Raw genomic sequence first — 20565 nt, 5'->3', positions numbered from 1 at the left:
AAAACCGCAATGAACTTCCACTAGATACCTCCAAGAATGGCCAAAATCCAAAACCCTGGCAACACCAAATGCTGGTGTAGATGTGGGACACAGGGACACGCAGACATTGCTGGTAGGAATGCAAAATGGTATAGTCACTTTGGAAGACAGTGTGACAGTTTCTTACAAAACTAAACATATTCTCATCAGACGATTCAGCAAATGTGCTTCTTGGTATTTATCCAAGTGAGCTAAAAACTTAGGTCCACACAAAAACCTGCACACAGATGTTTATAGCAGCTTTATTCACAATTGCCAAAACTTGCAAGAAACCTAGATGTCCATCAGTAAGAGAATGAACTGTGGTACATCTAGAAAATGGAATATTCTCCAACACTAAAAAAATGAGTTATCAAACCATAAAAAGACATGAAGAAAACTTAAATGCACATTTCTTTTTTTTTTTTTAAGATTTTATTTATTCATTTGAGACACAGAGATACAGAGAGAGAGCACACATAGGGGGAGAGGCAGAGGGAGAGGAAGAAACAGGCTTCTGGCAGAGCAGGGAGCCCGATGTGGGGCTCGATCCCAGGACCCTGGGATCATGACCTGAGCTGAAGGCAGATGCTTAAGGACTGAGCCACCCAGGCACCCCTTAAATGCACAATCCTAAGTGAAAGAAGCCAATCTGAAAAGCCAATCTATGTACTATATGATTCCAACTTTTTGGTACTCTGGAAAAGGGGAAACCATAGAGACATTAAAAAGACCAGTGATTGCCAGGGGTTAGTGGAGAGAGACGGATGAATAGGCGTCTTTTACAGCAGTGAAAATACTTTGCATGATACGATGATGGCAGATACATGTCATCATAAGTTTCTCAAAACCCATAGAATGTGCAACACCAAGAGAGAACCCTAATATAAACTATGGACAGGTAGTTAGGTGATAATGATGTGTCAGTATAGGTTTATCAACTGTCACATTTCAGCTAAATTAAACTGTGTAAGCTAAACTAAATCTTGTCAAATTGTATTTATGACTTTAGGGCTCCTTCATAAATTAATGTTTGTGTTCAGGGTTTTGAAGAACTTGAAGTTAGTGTTGGTGGACTAACATTCAGAAGAAGTCTTGCACATGTTTCCTTTGTATAATAAAAAATGCTGAAGGAAAACTTGTGAAACATGGAAAATTGCCTTGTGAATCAGTAAAAGCCAATTATAAGCTGCTGAGGGGATTCTGGGCACAACTGCATTTTGATAAACTTGTTGGCTCATGAAGTAATTCATGGTGCCCACCCCATTTGTCTAGTTGGGCCCTTACAGATCCATGCCCCTTGAAAAAGGCTGCAACTACCCCTGCAGATGAACCGTGCCCTTAAAACGCCTCATTGCCCCCTGCCTACCACGCCAGTCTAAATTACTCCATCAGAGGGGCGCCTGGGTGGCTCAGTTGTTTAAGCGACTGCCTTCGGCTCAGGTCATGATCCTGGAGTCCCGGGATCGAGTCCCGCATCGGGCTCCCTGCTCGGCCGAGAGTCTGCCTCTCCCTCTGACTCTCCCCCTCTCATGCTCTCTCTCTATCTCTCTCTCTCAATAAATAAATAAAAATCTTTAATAAAAAAAATAAATAAATTACTCCATCAGGGTTCTGTGGCAATGGGAAAAGGGCTATGAATTAAAAAATTCTTGTTTTTTTTTTTAAATAATTGAAGCAACCAGTGAGGAATGCGGTACAATTTGAGGTTTTTTGTGAAGAAGGCTTTTAGGGACAGGGCTTTCTTTACATCCTATTATGTTTGTTCTTGGCAGCTAATTATTTTATTTAAATGATACTTAATTGTTTTACATTATATTTTACACTGCAAGAACTTCAAATACAGCCTTTTCAATAAATCTGTAATGCTCGGCTTTTACCCAAAGTAAGCTTTTATGGAAGGATATAAAGAAATCTCTTTTTTCCACCAAATCACACCAGTTGCTCTCTGTCGCCATATCAATCAAGGGTTCATTTTTTCAGCTAAGAGAGGTTTCCAAGCAGGGAAACTCATCTTTATCTTAGGAAAAAATTCTGCATCTTAGATCCATAACACTTAATGGGGTTAAGAATCTGTTTAAAGATATTATTTCTTTGTTTATAGCGTTACAAATCACAAATAGAATTAAAGTATAAGTTTTAAGTTGAGGGTATGTGTGTGAAGAAAAAATGGAATCAAGAGTTGGTATGACAGTTTTCTTCTTTTTCTTTGCCCTTTCCATTAATAGCAAGAATATTGAGAATTCATGCAAAATTCCAAACCAAGTTCCCATAGCAGCACTTAAATAATGTCTGCACACCATTTCCAATTAGAATTAAAGATTGTAATGTAACGCAATTGATGCCATTATAATATGGAGTTACTTTAGTGATTTTAATTCTTTTTGTGGCAATTAACGTTGCCATGGAAACAATCTCTTGCTAATGACTTCATCTTCACACACTTAAATCAAAATCCAAAGGTGGATTTGAAGATTTGAGGCTGCCTGTTTTGTTTATTTATTTGCATTAACTTATTCAAGGATCTCTCTGAGTATAGTCATTACATTAGCAGTAAATTCCAGTGTAGTATGACTTCAAGCTCTTTCTTGCATTTCTGCCTAAAGGAAATCCCTGCTAAAAGATCACTTCCAGTTTGGTTTTTTTGTTTGTTTGGTTTGGTTTGGTTTTTTTATTTTAGGGGTGTTTGTTTCTCTTAAAAGAGGAAGCACAAGCGGTTTCTCCTTTGACCTCCAAAGCACCAACTTTGCCTTTAGGCAAAACGAGATTCTAGGCTGCGCGCGCGCCACCGAAGTCTGGCCTTTTCGGTCCCCGCAGGCTGCCGTAGTCAGGAAAGGCAATCCTCGGTTGCTGCAGGAAAGTGCCGCCTGCCTCGGCAGTTTCACTTTCGGTTTCCTCCGGATCTTCGGCGGAGGCCGGCCTTGTGGGCCACTTGGAGAGGGGGTTTGGATCCCGGCCACCAGGTGAGCCAGGCAACCGCGCGGGCGGTTGGAGGCCCCAGTGTTGGCTCGCTCGGGGCGGGCTTGGGGAGCAGCAGCGGGCATCTGGGCCAGGCAGCCCCGGAAAGGCGCCGGGGGCGGGGGGGGGGGGGGGCGGAACGCGGACCCCGGGCGCCAGCAGAATGCGCTCACGCTCTCCTCGGCTCCTGCAAAGGCCAGGAGATCTGTGGTCCCTGGCTCTGAGAACCTCTCCGGAGGGGCGTCGAGACCGCGCGGGGACGAACGGCAGCGACCTGGCCCCACCGAGATGCCTTCCGAGACCACTCGTGATTGTCCAAGTTGCGCAGCAACCCAGACCTGAGCCTGCGGGCTGGGCGGGAAAGCGGGCCCCGACTGCGCGGGCCGGCCTCGCTTCCTAGGGCTCCGGGGCTGCACCGATTACATCGGGGTGGTTCCCCTGAGCCCCAGGAATTAAGAGCTTGGACTAGCCCACCTTACCGAGTTCTCAGGTTGCGGACGCCCACAGTTGTATGGCGTTAGGTCCTATCATCAGGGCATTGGTTGCGTAGGTGTGTGCGCTTGCTCTTTGGGGGTATTTCTGCTTAGGGTGTTTAGCATTAGGATGATGGCAGATAAGGTTGGTGGTGGGTTAGTGTGCCCTCCTTCCCCACGCCTTAGTAACACAGGACTGTTGAAAAATTGAAAACACGGTTCAGTGAAGAAAGTAATATTCACTGAAACCCATCCGTAATTTCTGTATTTTACTCTCGTATGTGCTACTTTCTGTCTGAGCTAAGACTACCTGTTTTATCAGTTAACAGTATAAATAGTTGTCCACTTGCATTTAAAAATTCTTCCTAAATATCATTTCTAATTTTGCATCTTCTGATTGGCTACCTATTCCGTCATTGTGTAGGCCCCATAAATTATTCAACCATTTCCCAGCTGTGAGGCATTTAGGGTGTTTGTGAATTTTTCTTTCATTTTAGCATCCCAGGTAATACTTTGATTAACTTTATTTTAAAAACTGTATTACAGATGACTTACTTGGACTAGATTCTGGGCAAGGAAGTTATTACAATAGATGCTGTGTTCTAGTATGGTCTTTTTAGATCTTCATACCCATTGCCCAGTTATTTTCCAGAAAAGTTTTGGCAGTTTACATCATTCATGTAAGGTTGTGCCTGTTCTCACCAAATGCGTGATAGCTCATAATATATGTCTAATACATCAGCCTCTCTTTGGATTTTTTTTTTTTATGGTAGTGTTTCACAATTCCAATTGCTTGAATTTTGTGCAGGAGTCTAGAGGATTATCTTGGGTGTGTGTGTGTGTGTAAATGCATTACTGGAGTTACTGGATAGGCTGACTGTTAGAGCAGGATGATCTCTTAAGTGATCATCTAGCATAACTCCCTTATTTTGCAGATGAGGAACCTGGGCCTTGAGAGGTGAAATGATGAGTTCTCCAAGGCATACAGCTAAATTAAGTAGCAGAGCTGGGATTAGAATTCAGGTTTTCCGTCTCCCAAGTGAGTACTCCTTATGCTGCATTGGGTGGTCTCTCAACTAAACTGTGGCATACTTGTATGAGAATTTAAAAAAATGTTGCCGTCACTTGGATTATTCTGTGCTGTTAGAATTGTACCAGATAACAGAGATTTTAGTCATTTGAGGGAAGTGTCACACTGAAAAATGGGAAAATTGACCATTTTCATGAGCGGGACTAGAAATCCATTACTTAGAACGGCAACCCCTTCAAGACTTTTTGACAGTTGTTTACAGATTCCCTTTCTATCAGAATAAAACATCTACTAAGTTATAATTTGTACTCTATCATCTAATTAGAATTGAGCTGTTCCCATTCTCATTTGTTGTACCTTGAAGGTTTTTAAAGATGCCTTGTCACTTTAAGACCAGAGAACAATGGTTTTTTGATTTAGAGTTTATAACAGTTTTTCAACCTCAGTTGACATTTTGGGCTGGATAATCCTTTGTTGTGGAGGGCTGTCCTATCTATGCTTTGTAGAATGTTAAGCAACACCCCTAGCCTCTCCGTACTAGCACCACCCTCCTCATTCAAGACAATCCAGAATGTCTCCGGACATTTCTCAATGTCCGCATTTGCTTATAGGAATCATTTGGGAAACTTTATAAAATGTAAGTTATAGTGCCCCTTGCCTGGGGAGTCTGATGGGGAGTAGACTTCAGGAATCTGCATTTTAACAAGCATCTCCATTGACTCGGATGCAGCTGGTTCTTGTACAACACAGAAACATGTCTGTTTTCTTCATCTTTCTTTTATTTGCTCGTCAGTAACAGAGATATTACTATGCTGTAGCCATTTAAGTGCACAGATTATACCGTGGTAGTCACTCTACCCATAGTTTGTGGGTGGGGGAGGAAGGGACAGGGATTTTCCTTGGCATTGACCTTAGATGCCTCCCACAGGGTTGGCCAGTGAGCTTAGGTACCAGAGATACCATTTTCCCTGTCTCTGAGAAGCTTAGAACCTACCATGGGAGACTGGTCAGCAGGAGAACTATGCAACAGCCTGATAAGTGAAAGGGGTGCTGTGAGTGCCGATTCGGGGCTGGAGTGAGGGAGGGGAGGAAGGTAGCCCCCTACCGTGTGGGGAGGAGGGATTGGTATGAAGCCTTCAGAAGGACTAGATACCCCAACTGTCTGAGAAGGGAGATATTTAGAGAGCCGGTCTCAGTGTCTGATGCCCTCTCAGACACTGAGGTATTAGTCTCGAGCTGCATTTACGTGGGTTGTAATGTTATGCTTCATTGTAATTATTTACTTTTCACATTTTTTTTCACCCTAAACTGTAAATATTCTACAAGGAGCTGAAAGTTTACAGGTAACCATTGCCAAGAAGCAAGGATTTGCGTGTCTTCTGCTCAGTGACATAACTCAAAATCACGTTAGATAGATTTCTTAACCTTTGACCATTGTATTTCTTCGCAGGCTAATTGACAGCACTTTGTCCCTTTAGGCATTTTTCCGCCAGTGCTCCTGCTCTCCAGCTGGATCTCCCCTACATCTCCATAGATGTCTGTGGCCGTTGCCCACCTGTCACGGGAGGATCTAGACATATTCCAAAGGGCAGCTTTGAAAGGGCTCAGGCTTTGGGACCCCACCTTAGTTGTGCTTGCCACCTTGCAGGGTTACTGTGTGAATTGCTCGTGAATCTAACGCAGCCTGACACATCATTGGATGAATAAAATTTGGTTCTTTTTCCCCCATTCTTTTACTAAAAAAAAATCTCTGCAGGGCAGTTTGCTGATGTTCTTCTACTAGACCTCTCAGTAGCTTCTGGCAGAAAATATACTGCCTTTGACTTAATAGCCATTTCTGAAAATAGGTCATTTAAAACAAGCCTGAGTAGGAGTCAGGGGAGGGAGAGAGGCAGAGAGGGGATTATGGCTTTAATTTTGAAGGGAGAAGTTTTATCAAGGTGACCCTGCAGAAAGGAGGCCTTTTTCCTCTTCTGTGTTTATGGTTCAAGAGGCTTTTCTCTCGCTTCAGAAATGGTCAGAACTGTGCCTTCTGCCTTAACCAATTTAAAAGATGAACACTTAAAATTACATGAGCCAAGTGATGGGAAAAATTGTGATGTTGAGACCAATTTACTCATAGAAAATGGATTTATGGGCAAGTCATTAAGTAACGGGGAGTACCAAGGAAGCATAATGAGGATGAATGTAGAAGATGTGGTCTCCTAGAGTGATGGATAAAATGTGTTTGAGGCAACCACCCCCTTTCCAAATAACTTCTGAAATTTTTTTTTTCCCAAGAGATTTAGCAGAATGCAGATGCTCTGGAGAAAAAATGAAAAGCTTGGTAGTAGTCTTGCCTTTCACATGGCTTCCCATCTTTTGAGGGCGAAAAACTAGTACAAAAAAAGTAGAGAATGTCAAAGAGAGTAGTGACAGATTGTAGCCAGGACAACCTTTGGGGAACGCCGCCATGTCAGAACTAGGTGAGGTGGCCCACCTATGCTCCGCCGTGGGGAGCCGAGCTCAGGCAGGTCTCTGCTCATGACCCTGTCGTGTTTCCTGTCACTGACATGGTGTTCCCCAGACTTGCCAGGTCAGAGAAATCTGCCGGGCGTGTGCGAACCAGTTCCCGGGTTCTGCCCCAGAACTACTGAATCAGAATCTCCAAGTGAGCCAGTTGCTTTCGTGTTTGGGAAACTGAGCTGGCAGCTCAAGTCCAAGGTCTCTTAGCCTGACTTGCCCTGCTTGCCAGGAATGTGGCCCTGCTCCCTACTGCGCCTACATTTTGTCCTCTTGGCCTGTGTAGCATTTTCTCCTCGAACGCAAATGCACTGTCCAGTGTCTTTGCTAAGATTTTTCTCCTTTTGGCTGGTGGGCTCCTTTTCCTTCCCACTCAGCAGGGGTGTCACCTCCAGAAATCCTCTGCTCTGCCAGGCCTGTGCCAAGTGAGCTGCTTTCTCTGTGTGCTGTTCTCCACAGAATTCTATCCACATACATACAACTTCTAAAAAGTTCTCCAATGACATGTTTTTGGGCCAGCTTTGGAGTGTAAACTCTGAGGGCCCGAGGCTACCTGTATCTTATTAGTGTTACCCGCCGCCCCCCCCAAGCCTGTGCATCCGACACTCAGGCGCTGCACAGAAGTTTGAAGTGTTGAACACCTTCGGGAAGAGATTGATGCTAATTGGAGTAAAGATGTGGCTTTAATGGCAGAGGTGTGATCTTTGATGAGCTTAGAAGAGTATTATCTGTGCTTTTTAAAAAGGTGAAGAAAGAAGATGAATAACATTTTAAAAAATAGCCAATACCAGCAGTTTGTCTAGGCTTGGGGTCTTTTTGCTGTCATTAACTTTTATTTTTTTAAAGATTTTATTTAATTTTTTTGACAGAGAGAGAGAAACAGCGAGAGAGGGAGCACAAGGAAGGGGGAGTGGGAGAGGGAGAAGCAGGCTTCCCGCTGAGCAGGGAGCCCGGCGCGGGGCTCGATCCCAGGACCCCGAGATCATGACCTGAGCTGAAGGCAGACGCTTAACGACTGAGCCACCCAGGCGCCCCTGTCATTAACTTTTAACTTTGGATGAGGTAGTTAGTAATATTCCTGTCAACTAGATTTTCACATGACCATGCATCTTAGTGGGTTTTTTTTTTTTTTTTTTAACACGAAGGAAATGGCTAGTTTTGTCTCGGTCTTGTAGAAAGCACCATCATGGGATTTCACATCTGATAAGAAATGCACCTGACTCATGAGCTGAGTCTCCATCAGGCCTTCAGAGTTAATAGTCTCTAGACCCGTTCAGTGACAAAACAGCACGTGTTCAGGACATAAATAAGGCAGTTTGTAGACGAATGGGAAGATTTGTTTGTTTTTACTAAACTCATCAAGAGTACTGAATCTGTTACAGGATTTACTTTGTAATATTTTTTTCTTGTGCTCAAAACAGCATAAATAAAATTGTGTGGTCTGAGTCTCAAATGAATAGTGGTCGCCCTGAATAGTAGTTGTAATTCCAGTTATCTACTGAGACTGTAGCTAAAAAAATAAACTGGCAATCCAGTGGGAAAGTTAAATTAAAATTTGCTGAGTAAAATCACTAGCTGATCGCATTTTAAACATCTTTCAAGCATCAGGAGGATGGAGTGGGGAGTGGTCCAAAGAACAGCTCCAAGTTCAAGCGTACTTTGTGAAATTTGCATTTTCTTTTATTTAATTGAGGATGTTGATTTTTTGGGGTTAAAGAAAATTATTTTCCTTAAATTATAATCACTTTTGTTTACTCACACTCTTGGAGCAAGAGTTTAAATTCTTCTGGATTCTAAGTTCTTTAAGGTCAGAACCTGTGTGAATGCCGTGTTTTTGGAGTTCCCTAAAATATGTGCGGACATATGCGTATTTGTTCAAGAAACGAAAAGCCAGTAACCGAGCATTCTAGCTTAACCAAACTGCTTGAGCTGGCCGATTCACTGTGAGAAAATCTCTAAACGATGTTCCTGAACCCATATTCAGATCATGGAGTGGATAGACTTGAAGTAAGCAGTGATGTTTATGGGAGAAAGTGTTATAAAAATTTGGATTGAAAACAATTTGAGTTCTTGAGGAGAGTCCTTAAAATATTGTATCCATACTGATTTTTTTTTTTTTTTAAGATTTTATTAATTTGACAGAGAGATAGCGAGAGCAGGAACACAAGCAGGGGGAGTGGGGGAAGGAGAAGCAGGCTTCCCGCCGAGCAGGGAGCCCGGTGCGGGGATGGATCCCAGGACCCCGGGATCATGACCTGAGCCGAAGGCAGACGCTTAAGGACTGAGCCACCCAAGCGCCCTCCATACTGATTTTTAAGTGTCAGTACCATATGGCTACAAAATAACAGTGAGCTGAATTTGACCGAAACAGAAATAGTAATTTCCAAAGTCCTTTTGCTGTTAGTTTTTGCTTAAGTAACTACAGTTTTGTTACTTTTGTTTATCAAAATACTTTGACCCAGATAACTATTACATAACAAGATGAATTTTGAAAGGAGTGATTGGCAACTGTGTATGTTTGATTTGGGTATATAATGCTCTGTCTGTATTTCAGACTCCTGTTCTTGAATTTTAAGACTTTTTCGTACTAAAAGGCAATCTCTGGAATGGGAGAAAACACTTGCAAATGACATATCTGGTAAAGGGTTAGTATCCAAAGTATATAAAGAACTTATAAAACTCAACACCCAAAAGCCAAATAATGCAATTAGAAAATGGGCAGAAAACATGAACAGACATTTCTCCAAAGAAGACCTACAGATGGCCAACAGACACATGAAAAGATGCTCACCATCACTAATCATCGGGGAGATGCAAATCAGAACTACAGTGAGATACCTCCTCATACCTGTCAGAATGGCTAAAATCAACAACACAAGAAACAACAGGTGTTGGGGGGCAGGATGTGGAGGAAGAGGAACCCTTGTACACTGTTGGTGAGAATGCAAACTGGTGCAGCCACTGTGGAAAACAGTATGGAGGCTCCTCAAAAGTTAAAAATAGAAGTACCCCTATGATCCAGCGATTGTACTACTAGGTGTTTACCCAAAGAATACAAAAATACTAATTCAGAGGGATACATGCACCCTGATGTTTATAGAGCATTATCTATAATAGCCAAATTATGGAAGCGGCCCAAGGGTCCATCAGCTGATGAATGGATAAAGAAGACATACATATATATACATACATACATACATACATATATGTATGTGTGTGTGTGTGCGCATGCACGTGTGTGTAAGAGAAATGGAATATTACTCAGCCATAAAAAAGAATGAAATCTTGCCGTTTGCAGTGGCATGGGTGGAGCTAGAGAATAATATGCTAAGTGAAATAAGCCAGTCAGAAAGACAAATACCATATGGTTTTACTCATATGTAGAATTTAAGAAATAGAGCAAACAAGCAAAGGGAAAAGAAGAGAGAGGCAAACCAAGAAACAGACTCTTAACTATGGAGAACACACTGATGGTCACCAGAGGGGAGGTGGGAGGGGGGATGGGTGAAATGGGTGATGGGGATGAAGGCAAGCACTTGTTGTGATGAGCACCGGGTGATTAAGATAAAAACTTAAAAAAGAAAAGACTTTCTCTTAATTATATAGAGTGTATATCTGCTCTAATAGAGTAAATAAAAGGCTCTGGCTGCATTAGTAACTTTCAAGAGGCTGTATAAGGTTGTGATTCAGAGCGCGAGCTGGTCATCCACTTACTAGCTATGTGACCAGAGCAGGACCTCTGTGACTCTTTCTTCATCTGTAAAATGAAGATTAAAAACAGTACCTACCCCATCACGTCGTAGGTTTAAATGGATTACTATATGAGAAGTGCTTAGGTGAGTGCTGGCATACAGTACACTAAGATATTAGCTCTCAGTTACGGTGATAATTATTTTTAGAAACAGTATCTTGGCATCAGTTTGTAAATATGTCTGCATTATATAACACAGACTTTAAAATATGACTGTGTTGAGCTTGAATGTTGGTTCCATCACATTTAGGGGCACATTATTTCAGCTTTTTATGCTTTTATTTTCATTAGCAAGATGGGGATATTATGACTTTCTTCTCAGGGTTCCTATGAAGATTAAATGGGACCGTGTTTATAAGGATCTCAGCATAGAATGAGCATGCGGTAAATGATGGAGGTGGCAGTGGTTGTAATGGGCGTACTGCCCGTGTGTGAGGCAGTAGTGACCAGTGATTAAGAACAGGGGCTCTGTTAACACAGGGAGCCATGATGAAGCCGTGTCATGGGGTTGCTGTGGGATAGCTGAATGAGGTCATGCATTAGCTTAGCATCTGGCTGATAGTGAGTACTGGAAACATGCTAGCTGTCATGTTGTAATAGGAGTGAATAAAGTGAATATTGTTGAGTCTTCATATGTGGTCCTTTGGTACGTGATTTCCTATAAATATGCTTTTTTGGGTGAATAATTAACTTTTGTCTTTACTTTTATTGCTCCTTTTCAGATTTTTGATCAGGATTGTTAAAATGAGTCTACGGAAGCAAACCCCCAGTGACTTCTTAAAGCAAATCATCGGACGACCAGTTGTGGTAAAATTGAATTCTGGAGTGGATTATCGAGGTAATATTTTCATGCTTTCTCCTCACTGGTGCAACTAAATGAGTAAATATGACCTAACTGGTTTTTATTAAGCTCTTAAACATACCCAATAGAAAAAAAGGCATTGGTTACCAGTAGTTTTTATGCCCATTTCTTTTTCTACCTCTGAGATGGTTCCCTTCGGAGACAAGGTACATGGCAGATTGTGTGCTTCTGACTTCCGGTGTGACTTATGTGACTGTTGTCTCCTTGTCTCTGCTTTGCGACTGGATGTGTACGTCCTGGTAATAGCCAGGATTCTCAGTCACCTAAGGCAAGAATAACTGGAAACCGAAGAACACTTAGCACAACAGCATTTGGTTTTGCCGAAGTATTCAAGGTTGGCAAGCAGCTCTTTAGACGGTATCATTTTACAACATGAACTTCCCACTCTTACAGTGCACGTGCTATCCAGATACACCTTTCCATTCTTTTCGAGAATGCTCTTTTTAAAAGAGGCTGTGACACTCCTGAAATTAATTTTGTGGGAGGAATGGTGTCAAATCCCATTTTTTAGTTACTAAAATCCTAATCTTCCAAAATTCAAATACGTTAATGACCTGGAATATTTCACGGGTGCAGCTTACTAATTCATTAGCAGAGTAAAGCCTTTTCTTGGTCTCTTTTCTGAATGAGGATGGTAGTCTTGAGCTTTTTCCTCTTTCCACACATGCAAACTTAATTTTCCTGAGAACTTACTATGTGTCCAGTGTGAGCTAATCATTTCAATTTCCAATTTATCTTCACATAAATCCTTTGAGGTATCTGTTTCTCCCCACCTAGTAAAGGAGGAGCTAGGACTCCCAACTCAAGCTTGACTAAAAGCCTGGTTAAGAAATCACCCTTAAGAAAAAAGTTCATAGATGTTAAGAAACACTGCTTTAGTTTCTTGACATCAATAACCTATCTCCAGTTTAATTTTTATAGTGGAACTAAAAGATTTATACTGAATACTGAGATATAAAGTCTCTACATACCACTTCACACCCATGAACTTTTGATGAGCCCAAAGAAGATAACAGACTTCTAGAGATTTGAGCATATTCAACAGTTGGTTAGGGTGGAAACATTGTGTTCAGTGTCTTCTCAGAACCCGCTTCACTGAGGAGATCAACCAGCCTAGCCTGACTTTTTTTCTCTACACTTGTTAGGGAAAATTTTTTTTATCTATAAAGGTAGCATACATGATTTTCTTTTTCTTTCTTTCTTTCTTTTTTTTTTTTTTAAGAATTTCAAAGCAAATAATGAAGAAAAGTATACAGAAGAAAGCAGAGTCTCTGCAAATTCTTCCATCCAGAGATAATCAGGCCTACCAGTCTGGACCTGTGTCCATATAAGCATAATTTTATATAAATGGGATCAGCTATACATACACCCTGATTTTCTTCTTCTTTTTACCTGAAAAGAATGCATTCAGTTCTCTGACAATACAGAGTGTTTCATGCTGCATAGGAGTACCTTGTGTAGATGTGCCACAGTTTTTGTTTTTGTTTTTAACCAGTTTTCCTATTAATGGGCTTGCAGGTGTTTACCAAAATACCAATTGCTATTTTAAGTAAACAGCTCTGCTCCTTTGACATGTATCTTGAGCACTTGTCCAAGTATTTATTTAGAATAGATTCCCTGGCCTAGGATTTCTGTGTTAATGAGCATGCCCATGGCCCTCCCCTCCGGGCAGATGGGCTTATTCTTCTCTGTGTTCTCAATAACCCTTGTATTAGCCTTGTTTTCAGCGTTCCCATTCTAATTGGCAACAAGTAATAGTTTCATTTTATTTCTCTTTCTTTGTTTACTAGTGAGGTTGAACAGCCTTTCACATGGCTAGTAGCCATCATGATTAAATTTAAAAACCCCAGCTTTCTGTAGCAATTTCTCTTAAGTTTGAAGAAAACTGTTTTTTCTGTTATTCATAGTAGTTTATCCCTTAGAGATGGGAGGGGGTTACCATTACAACCTCCTGGAATCTTTTTCTTAAAACAACCTTTGCTAGGAGAACAGATATTTTTCTATTAGTGAATATTTCATTTTGAAATGCTTTGGCTTAACTTTCAAACAGATTTGCGTGTCATGTTTCGGAAGTTTCTTGCTCACTTAGGATTGTGGTTTAGATGTAAAATAATACAGCAGGAAATAAACTGGAAAGTTATAGCTTAAGCTTTCTTTTGACGGGAAATAATTGTTAGTTATTGTTCATAATCTCTTCTGATTCTTTGAAAGTGTACAGCTTCTAGGAGTATTCCGTTAGATTACTGTCGTGTGTTCTCATTACACACACAGTTTGGAAAAGAAACGTTTTTGTTTAGAGGAAAATGGGGGCAGAGGCAGGGAGTGAGGAGCATATTAACGAAGTAGAGACTAAAAGAAGCTATCGACTTGGCTAATTGAATCAAACTTGTAGTATTTGTTTTTACTCGATTCTTTTTTTTCTAGAAAATACCATGTGAAGTTAGAGACTCAGAGGCTTATATGTGTTCATCTTTTGAGAAAAATTATCAGGGCAAGTTTTGCACAATTTATACTATCAACACAGTTAAAAAGATTCACTCAGTTTCCTTAAAAGCTCCTTAGAATGTTCTTGGCCATTTTTCTATATTAGTCTGGATTTGAAACTCTTCGAAGTCTTAACAAAACAGAAAGGGATGTGTTACAATGCAATATGGTGCCCTGTCTTCTCAAGCTGCTCTTCACGAGTCACAGCTTTCGGATGTTCCTTCAGGAGCAACTGCTGTCTCCTCTCCTATTATTTTAACAGATTGTGGAGACTTCCTCTGAACCCTGGAGTACATTCATCTGCTGCAGTAGATGTTGCGAAGGAATGCAGTAAATCTGCCAGACCCATATTTCACTGAGTGGCTAAAGTAAGGAGCGCCACTTGCAGCGAGGAGCCTTGGCCAGTGGTCATTTGTCCCTGCACAATTGCCCACTCCCGATTTTAGCTTTCAGAGAACCCTATTTTATTTGGAATATGCGCGTTATGTGATTTTTGTGAAGGCTTTAGGACTTGCTGTTGTTAACCACACGGCCCAGGAAGCACGTGATAGTTTAATGTTTCCCCTGTTGGCGGTGGGTCCACGACTGGGTTCGCCCTGTATGCTTCTTCGCCGTCACTCACATCGGCGTAGAAAGAAACGATGGTGTTTCACTTACAGTGTGAATTTTTATATTAAGCATGTAAGAGCTAACAGATCACGTGATTGTCAGCTCTAAGGTATACCCTGTAATTTTCAACTCTTATTTGCCCTGTATATCTTCTCTTTGACGAAATCTGCCTCCAGGGGTCCTGGCTTGCCTGGACGGCTACATGAATATAGCCCTGGAGCAGACGGAAGAATATGTAAATGGACAGCTGAAGAATAAGTATGGTGATGCATTTATCCGTGGAAACAATGGTAATATTCTCTCGCCGTACGGTTGTGCAACATCCAAGAAAAGGTTTTTTTTTGGTTTATAATCAGGATCCCCAGCAGATTTTCTACATAATTCAAGAGTTTAGTTTTAGTTTTGCGTTGTTTATTTTTAACTTCTTCAATCTCAGATCTTCATTGTGACCAGTTTCTTTTTTTTAAGATGCTTCGCAGAATTTTGGACTAGACATTCTCACCTTCCCTCTCTTTACTAATGAGGACCTGAGGGGCATTAGGACACTGACCCAGAGCCCCGAATACAGTTTATTAAATTCCCCCGACGCTGCCTCTCACACTGGAAGTTGGAGCTGTAAAGTGGCCACTACTTCCCCTGTATCTTTGGTTTGCAGTATCTGGCAGGTAGCTTGTCCTGATTGTCCTTTCTCTCTTAAACGTTCAAATGCTTTTTGTGGAGGTTTGTATCCTTTAGTTTGGCAAAAATGACAAAGTAGGAAGCATGATTCTAAAGTTACTCCACTTTTTAACAGCTAGTATGTTGCTATGATTATTATGGTTACTCTTAAGTACCTCGTCTTAAAAAAAAACTATCAAAGAAGTCGTATTTGAATTTCTCAGGGGGAAGGGAAAAACATCAAAACTGAGGGAATTATCCCTTGACCCATCCCCCATCCTCCCTTTTGGTCCCATCCCCCCAAATGGAGCTCGGGGGCTCTTGAATTTGGATTTTTTATTGATGTGAATTCTTTAGTTCTGGGTAATTTCTTCACCCCCTTAACAGTTGGATCTCGGCTCTGAACTAAATATCCTGACTTGTGTTGTAGGTATTCTGTATCCTGTTCTTACAGTACCATATTTCTTCACCTCCTGTCTTTGTATACATATTTTGCTGGCTTTTTATTCCTTCCAACATGTAGGGTTTCCTCGATTTTTTTCTATTAGTCTTATTTTACTCCCCCCATTTACTAGAAATGTTCTGATCGTTCCCCATCTCCAGACAGCTGAGAGAGGTAGTCACCTGTGAGTGGTGACAGGCTGGATCCTGCCCCGTGCTCACTGCTTCTTGGGCTGGTCCAGTTCTACCGTCATTCTGCTGCTTCCCTTCATGAAAACTTTTTCCATGATGTAATCAGTGGTAGTTACCCTTAGACTCCCAAATTCACATCTTTGTCTCCTAAAAAGGATCCTATTTAATTTGTGCTATGTTCTTTGATCAAGATACCTCTGCATGTTCACTTTGAACAGACGGGTCAGAGTCTGAGGGGTCTGGGGGTGGGAGGGGAGGAACACCTCTGTGAAAGCCTGACCAGAGTCACCTAGTTACTAAGTTTTGTCTTATTCTGATGTCCTAAAGAGTTCAGTTTGGGTGGTCGCAAGAGGATAGCTGAGCAAAACTTTGGATAACACCAAAGGTTGATACTTTAAAAGGGAACGCAGAATAAAGATTTTACTATTTAAAAACAACCCCAAAAAACCCCCAAAACTCCTCAGCTCTTGTTTATCCTGTTGTAGTTAAAATAGTAAACAGCAAGTCTAGAGTTTATGTTGGAGCGATGGATGAAAATATGTTTTTTATTGTTAATCTGAGGTTTAGCCTGGTAAATTTACTGATTTACTTTACTACAAGCAGAATTATTATAATTATAAAACATTCTTATATTCCAGGGGTTTTCACAGCCATTTTTTTTTATCCTTCCAGTCACAGTTTACAGTCAAATACATAGTGAACACTAGAACACAGTCCCGTAAGACATCAAACCCAGGTCTAGATTCATCAAATCTAGTTTTTCAGTAGTCCTAGAATTTGTTGTGTGGTATGAAAATTCCTTTTCAGTTTGCAGAGCTGTTAGGCTAAAATCTATTTGCTTTTGAAACTTGCTATTATGATTTTTTAAGCACAGGTGTTTTTTTTTTCAGTGTGTTTATTTTTTTTCTTTCCAGTGTTGTATATAAGTACACAGAAGAGAAGGATGTGAAGACGCCAAGAGGACAATACTTTTCATACTTGGATATATTTTTTATGAGATTTTTTTTTGGTTCTTTTGTGACGTGACTTGTCCTGTTTCATAATAGTTGGTCATTTTTCACTGACATGCGAGTGAGAGAAGTGCACAAAATCGTGGATGTAGTTGTAAAGAGTTTCCTCCATATTTAAGTTTTAGGCATTTTCTTTTCCCGCTGTGTCAGTGTGCAGAACGCAAAAGAATAAAAAAAAAAAAAGAAAGAAAAAACCATTTTTCTCTACATGATTTTTAATTCAGGTCTCAAACCGTGTCGTTTGATTGGATTTGCTTTACTCACTTGTCTGAAGAAAGCATGCGTATGATGATCATTAAACCATTTTAGAGATGTCCTACTTTGGCCCATCTTCGGCTTGCCACATGAAATGCTCGAGGGAAGATGTTCTACAGAAGCATCCGGTTTCAGTCCGAGGCCACAAAGGATTTGCGAGGTCAGAAGTTCAGCCTCTGATCCTGTCACCTGGATAGAAAATAGAGCTGGGGATCTAAAGGGGGCATGTCCACAGAGGGAGCGGGAATGTGCATGGAGTTGAGGGAACTCTGAAGGTTGGCCATATTCCAGTTAGCTAAGAGCGACGTCAGTCTGCAGTCACCTTGCACCTCGTCCTGCGCAGGTAGACTTGCCCGATTTTCTTGCCCTCTCTCGGGAGCCTTGGCATCAGTGTTCTCTAATGTTTATGAAGCACAGGAGGGGAGGAACTAGTCCTGTACTTACCTCTGTCTGGCAGTCGTTTAGATTAAAGCAAAGCCTGGACTTTGTAAACTTACTCAGGTTCCAGTCGCCTAACTGTGATTGGAGGAGAATTTCTCCTCCCTCCCTCCCCCACCCACTCAGGGAGGGGCTTTTGGGCCGCCTTTCTCGAATCTGAGCCGCGCTGGAGTGAGATGTTGTCCAGGAGCAGAGCACTGAGCTTTCCTGTTGCCTGGCTCAAGGCGGCCCCTCTGCATTGTGACTCCTGCTGAGAGGGTTTTCACAGTTTATTAATGAGATTTCCACAACCCTGCTTTCTTCTCTGAGCAGTTTATGCAGTCTCTAGGAACAACAACTATATCTGGGCACAAAGGTTGAATGAACACCAGACAATTGTGTGAACTTCGTGCCGGCCTCCGGCCTCCTCCCTCCCCAGTCCTCCTCCCTCCCCAAGCGCAGCCGTACTCCTGTTTCAGGAGCCGGTGGTGTGGTTGAGGGATGTGGGGGCAGGACAGGGAAGGAGGGAGGAGAGGCGTGGTGCTGGTTCCGGAGAAGGATCTGTGGCATTTTGTCTTGTTTTATTTTAAAGACCAGAGTGATTGGAAACAATTATTTTTTCATGACCCAGGAAAGGTGGCCAGAAACATTTCACAGGGTTTTACTATGGGCACAGCAAAAAGAAAACACTTTATGCTACACTTCAATAATTTATCACTTCTTGACAGGGGCTTGAAAAGGGTTCAGTCAGTAAGTACAAATCACCAGGACAACTTTTTTTCCCAAGCGGTGTATCAATCATAAACAATCCCCAGATCTCAGAGGTTTGAAACAACAAATGACTCTCACCCATGCTCTGCATCTGCGGGGGCTGGTAGGTGGGATGCTGCTCCTTGTGGTCACCCCCAGGCTCTGGCTGGGGGAGCCAGTACCTTATGTCTCGGCCATCTCTCTGTGACTCAAGGCTTGGCGCTGCAGGCAAGGAGCGGAAACGGTGCAGCCCAGGCTCTTAGATGCTTTTGCTCGGGGGAGACACCAGTCACTTGCCCTCCATTTTATTAGCCAAAGCAAATGAATGGCCATGGTTTCAAGTTTCCAGGATCCAGAAGGAGAGAAAACCAGAAATATTGGTGAACAGTGGTAATATTTACCACAGTATGTGTATTAGGGTTCTCCAGAGAAACAACTAAGGATGTGTATGCGTAGAGAGAGAGATTTATTTAGAGAATTGGCTCACATGGTTGTGGGGGCTGGCAAGCCCCACATTTTCAGGGTCGGCTCGTAGGCCAGAGACTCGGGGAAGAGTTGCAGTTCCAAGTCCAGAGGCAGAGTCTTCTGGCAGAATTTCCCCTTCCAGGAGGGTTGCTCTTCTTCTCCTAAGGTCTTTAACTGTACGGATGAGGCCCACTCCCATTATGGAAGGTAATCTGCTTTACTCAAAGTCTCTGCTGACTTAAATGTTAATCTCATCTAAAAAATACCTTCACAGAAACATCTAGAATGTTTGACCAGATATCGGGGGGCCATGGCCTAGCCAATTTGACACATAAAATTAACCATCACAGTATGGTTAATCACAGAAACTAAGAGGTATACCCAAACCCCAAACTGCAAAGTCTCAGATTTTATTCCTCATGAACAAAGAATCCTTTATCGGCTAAGAGTGGGGTTGAGGAACCTCGTGCTCCTCGTGCTTTAATTACCTCTTCATTAGATTCCAAAGAAAAATAGCGATTGGTTCTTTCCCTGGTTTCAGAAGCTGGGTCTGAAAAGATTGCTTTGGTTTGGTTTTGTTGCAGGATAACTTAGAAATTCCCAGTTAATACATTCCTAAATTAAAAAAAAAAATACCACCTTTCCATAGAGCAGGTAAGCGTGACCTCAGGCCACATACTAGAGACATGGTCATGGAGTCTTCAGTATGCAGCTGGACCATGTTCTGTAAACTTTCCAAAGCACAAGGGTACATAGTACATCTAACGCTGAACTTCATCACTTCTCAGGCGTGAGGTTTGTATGGCGCTCACTTTTCAGCATATTTGGAACCCTTTACAAGTATGTATCTTTCTCCTGACAGAGCGAATGTGCCGCCCATCTTGGTCAAAGATGACCTGTCGATAGGACCTGGTCCTCCAGCGCGGTAGAGTTGGCTCACCCTCTGTCGAGGTCCTCTGCCGGGAGCACAGACCCAGATCTCTGAGATGCTGGGAGGGCAGCCGGTGACCCACAGGGGAGCCCAGCTCCACCTTGATGTCATCAGCCACCTGAGCTCATCCTCACACTCTCCCTTGGCCATCAGGGAACAAGGCCATCCCCTTTTCCAGGTGCGGGAACCTGAAGCAAAGAAGTCAAGTGACTTGCCCCGGGTCACTCGGGGAGTCGCTAAGACTAGGGGAGCAGTTCCCAAGGCTGTTTGATCAGGCTCTTAAGTGCCAAACTCCCGCCCGCTGGTTCCGTCTGGCGTGCATGCAATCAGTAAATCAATCTTCTCTTGTGTGTGGCCTCCCAGGCATCTAAATAAGGTCCCAAGGTGTGCACAGGGACTGCCGTCCTCTACATTCAGAGATGGGGTTGCCGACGGTGATTTGTTGTCGCTCTGCTCAGGTCCGACAGGGACGATCAATCGGCAGCCGGTGGCCCTTTACACCCGGGCCCATGTAAAACCCGCCCCTCAGCTGGGGTCTGCAGGTGCTGTTCGCAGAGTCTTGCTTTTCTTGAGAGGACTGTCTCTTAGAATTTCTTTTTCCCTCTGGAATGTGCCCATTCCTAACGACTCCACGACAGGCTGTTTGCCAGCAGCCTTTTGCCGTGTCTTCCCGTTAGAAGCTGCATCATCAGATGCTGTCCATGCACAGGAGAGAAACGGAGACAGGATCAATGTGAATCTCAGCTGCCTTTAGCTCCCC

At 42.4% G+C, this 20565-nt stretch overlaps 1 protein-coding gene across 3 annotated transcripts; it reads left to right on the top strand.

Moving 5' to 3' along the window:
- Window positions 1–2858: 2858 nt before the first annotated feature.
- Window positions 2859–17178, top strand: LSM6 (LSM6 homolog, U6 small nuclear RNA and mRNA degradation associated). Of its 3 annotated transcripts, none has more exons than XM_021679310.1 (4): window positions 2859–2981; window positions 11455–11570; window positions 14864–14977; window positions 16892–17178. In XM_021679310.1, exons 2-4 carry the CDS (start codon window positions 11477–11479, stop codon window positions 16924–16926), a joined length of 243 nt encoding a protein of 80 aa, XP_021534985.1. In that variant the 5' UTR covers window positions 2859–2981; window positions 11455–11476; the 3' UTR covers window positions 16927–17178. The 3 variants fall into 3 exon arrangements, with proteins under 3 accessions (XP_021534985.1, XP_021534984.1, XP_021534986.1); XM_021679309.1 differs by having other exon boundaries at window positions 16868–17178; XM_021679311.1 differs by lacking the exon at window positions 2859–2981 and adding an exon at window positions 4388–4488.
- The last annotated feature ends 3387 nt before the right edge of the window (window positions 17179–20565 follow it).

The sequence above is a fragment of the Neomonachus schauinslandi genome, chromosome 2 (assembly GCF_002201575.2).
Source record: "Neomonachus schauinslandi chromosome 2, ASM220157v2, whole genome shotgun sequence".
NCBI lineage: Eukaryota > Metazoa > Chordata > Mammalia > Carnivora > Phocidae > Neomonachus > Neomonachus schauinslandi.
This window is presented reverse-complemented; position numbering and strand designations above follow the sequence as displayed.